This window comes from Telopea speciosissima, chromosome 6 (genome assembly GCF_018873765.1).
Source record: "Telopea speciosissima isolate NSW1024214 ecotype Mountain lineage chromosome 6, Tspe_v1, whole genome shotgun sequence".
NCBI classification, from domain to species: Eukaryota; Viridiplantae; Streptophyta; class Magnoliopsida; order Proteales; family Proteaceae; genus Telopea; species Telopea speciosissima.
Genome location: NC_057921.1, coordinates 41591418 through 41594828, shown reverse-complemented (window position 1 = coordinate 41594828; position 3411 = coordinate 41591418). Strand labels below are relative to the sequence as shown.

At 38.8% G+C, this 3411-nt stretch overlaps 1 protein-coding gene across 1 annotated transcript; it reads right to left on the bottom strand.

Annotated features, from left to right (window-relative positions):
• Positions 1-291: 291 nt before the first annotated feature.
• On the bottom strand, positions 292-2561 carry LOC122666251 (ethylene-responsive transcription factor ERF118-like). Its single transcript, XM_043862412.1, has 3 exons — positions 2432-2561; positions 1964-2227; positions 292-1874 (listed from the first exon to the last, which is right to left on the bottom strand). The coding sequence occupies exon 3, from the start codon at positions 1693-1695 to the stop codon at positions 610-612; it is 1086 nt and encodes a 361-aa protein (XP_043718347.1). The 5' UTR covers positions 1696-1874; positions 1964-2227; positions 2432-2561; the 3' UTR covers positions 292-609.
• Between the last annotated feature and the right edge of the window lie 850 nt (positions 2562-3411).

Below are 3411 nucleotides of genomic sequence, written 5' to 3'. Positions count from 1 at the left end.
AGGGTAAAAAATCTGTTATGGCAGATCTCAGTAGGAGACATCCATTGAAAAGATTGAAAAGCCATTACCAAAAGGAATAGAAGAATTAACTTTCCACATACTCCTTCACAGAAGTTCAGACTCAAGATACGAAAAAAAAGGTACACATACATGGTCAAGTAAGAATTTTCTTGCAACTTGCAAGTCATCCAATGTGAAGAAGACCAAATATAAAACAAAGAAATAACAAAAAACAAGACTTTAAAGGAAACCTGCTCCCTAAAAAATGAAGGGATTTGAGATAAATAATACTAAGATTTATAATATTATTTATTGAGGAGAGTTGAACCTTGGACGGCTCAAATAGCACATGAAAACCCAAAGAAACTCTTCCCTGCTAAAAACTCATATTCTGCCTCTGAACAAATAAACAAACTCACAAGCTCGATCACAAAACCACTATCTCAAGAACTTCACTTCATGTTCTTGAGACTCTTTCACATACCGGAAGTTCAAGGGAAAAAAAAACAGAAGTAAAAGCTATTTCTATCAAATATACTAAACTCACTAAAGTCCTATATCTGCAAAACTTATATGGGCAGACCATATTCTATCTAATAATAAAAATTATCAAGGGCAAGATACATTCAGTTGTTCATCGATCCAAGCTAGTGCCTCGGAGTCGAGATCAAAGTCAACTTTTGGAAGTTCGTCGGAAGCTCCATCATCAAAGCAAAACAATGGGAGATCTTTCAAGTCACCAAAATCACAAAACGCTTGCCCAAAATCCTTCATGAGAAATGAATCAAAATCAAGGTCCATCTCTTGCCCTGTAATGGGTGGCAATGAATCCTTCAAAATTACCGAGTGAGGTCCATGTCCCTCCTGCTGCTGCTGATGATGATAATGATGCTGATGCAGGAGTGGCTCCATAACTGTTTTAGAGCTTGAATCATCTTCCTTAGTTGTACTGCTTGGACAGTCCACCACATCTGAAGCAGAGGTAGAGATATCAAGAACAGAAGATGGAGATGAATGAGAGAATAGACTCTCAGTGTCTTCAGAGATGCAGGGCTGAGGCTGAGATTGAGATTGAGATTGAGATTGAGATAGAGAGGAACCAAATGCAGAAGAAGAAGAACCATTATTGCTCTTCTCAGTTTTCTGTGAGAGACTAATACTCTCCAACTCAAGCCTCTTTGAGGCAGCTTGATAAGCCTTCGCAGCTTCTTCTGCAGTTTCAAAAGTGCCCAACCAGACTCGAGCTCCTCGAAAAGGGTCACGGATCTCAGCAGCCCATTTGCCCCATCTCCTCTGTCGAACCCCCCTGTACTTGGAGCTGGATCTGGGGTTCCTCGACAAAACCCTTCTTCTATTAGGGTTTTTGGCGACTCTGCTACTAGGGTTTTTGCCGCCATAGTTACTGTCTTGAGAAGAACTATCAATGTCATGAACAGATGATCCATAGGGAGAAATCGGGACACGAATTTCTTGAACGAGGCGCTTATGCCCCGCTGTACCATTCCTTCCATCAGAACATATCGTTGATTCATCTTCACTGGAAGAACAGTCCGTCGCATCAGGATCATAGCAGATAATACGGATCTTTCTCGTCGTTTTGTTTTCTATCTCCGGTCTTTCTGCGGGGAGTGATTTCTTCCTCCCTTGTTTGAAGGCCTTGTCTTGATTCAGGAGTTGCCTCTGAGGCCCAGGCATTTTTTGAAATCTCTCTTGGAACAAAATAGGTAAAAAAAGGTATGAAAATAAAGAATTGCAGAGAAGGAAAATATTTCTTAGATCACAAATGTCAAGTCAGAGCCCCTCTGAAGAACAAGAAGATGTATAAAAACCGCTTTATATGAAAACCCCCAAAGCATTCGATTCCAAAACCAATCCTGCAAAACCCCAAAAATTAAAACAGTTAAACCCTTAAACCCTAAACAGCAGAGACATTATAAAGACAAACGAGATACTAATAACATACCGTTTTGATCTCAAACGCATCGAAACCTTTAGGGACCCCTTTTGCTTCCTCTGCTTGCGGAAACAAAGTCGCATGCAGGAACAACAACAACGGCAGAAGTAATAGAAAACGCAAAGAAAGCCTGAGAACAGAAAAGTTTGAGAGGAAGATAAAAGCCAGAGCTGCTTCGGAGCTCCAATCAACAGATCAAAACTAGCCGACATAAATCCTCAAATCCACCTTCTCTCGGCAAATCTCTCTGCTCTACCAACTGAGAAAGAGAGCCTGAAAACACAAACACTAAGAACATAAAAAAAAAATACCAAAACTAAAAAGAAAGATCGAAGAAAAGTAGAAAACACACAAGAGGATTACGAATCTATGGCCACGATTGCACTACCCAGAACATGACAAAGATCGTTTTGGGTTGTTATCGATTTTTTGCAGATAGGTGAAACGAGAGACAAGAAAAAAAAATTAATCAAATACCTGTGTCGATCTCTCCTCCCTGTCTGCAACTATCTCTGATCAGTAGCTCTCGCAGCTACTTTCCTCTCTCTTCTCTTGTCTCTCTTTCTCTGTGATACTCTCACTCTCGCCGTTCACCTTTTCCCAAGCGTTCAAAATGAAAACCAAACGGGGCTATAAATATAAAAAAAAAAGCAAATAATATGGGAAGAAAAAAATAGAGATGATGAGCTGGCATGAATATACGATTATATGGGTTCATGCATGATGTATGACTCTCCCACCATGATCCCATCCCATGCATGACATGCCATTTGACGGCGAATTTGGTCTTAGTAAGAAAATTTGTTAGTTGTCACGGTTTCCGATATGGAAAAATCCCTATAGCTATCGGTTGTCTTATTTTACTTGATTGTTTAAAGCGTCACTTTATTTTTATGTTTTTTTTTAATTCATTTATTTATTTATCAAAAATACCACTAAAGTGAAGAAGTTCTTTATTATTTGTTCTTATCTACTAAGATTAAAAAATTTTCCACCTTGTTTTTCTTTCCTTACTGTGAAAGCTGTTTATTAGTTGTTCTTATTTCCGAATTTTCAAAAACTTTCCAGAATTCTGTCGCTCGAAATTTGGAAATCCAAGAGGCTAATAAGGAATTGTTGAATCTTCTCTTTTTAAAATTACTATTATACCCCAGCATAAGTATTAATAAGAAATTTATTTTTGAACGGTTCAGATTGATGGGGTTAAATGATTAATAATATAGTAGTTGAGCGTTGTTTAAAAGGTATCCAATTGGGCTATAGCTCTAGTCATTAAAACGGAACCGGTCGGTTTTCGACGGGTGAGATTTCTGGTGTTAATGGGTCATAAAAACAATGTAACCGTTGCCTAAGAATTGGACCGTCTCGGGTACTGAACTAATAAACCAAGAATGAACCATATCTGTTGGGACTTGGGCCGGTTTCGAAAACTACGCCGTGCACAAGGTCACATATTG

Coding starts and splice junctions, on each gene's coding strand:
- LOC122666251 (XM_043862412.1), bottom strand. CDS start 1,695: ATGCCTGGGCCTCAGAGGCAACTCCTGAATCAAGACAAGGCCTTCAAA.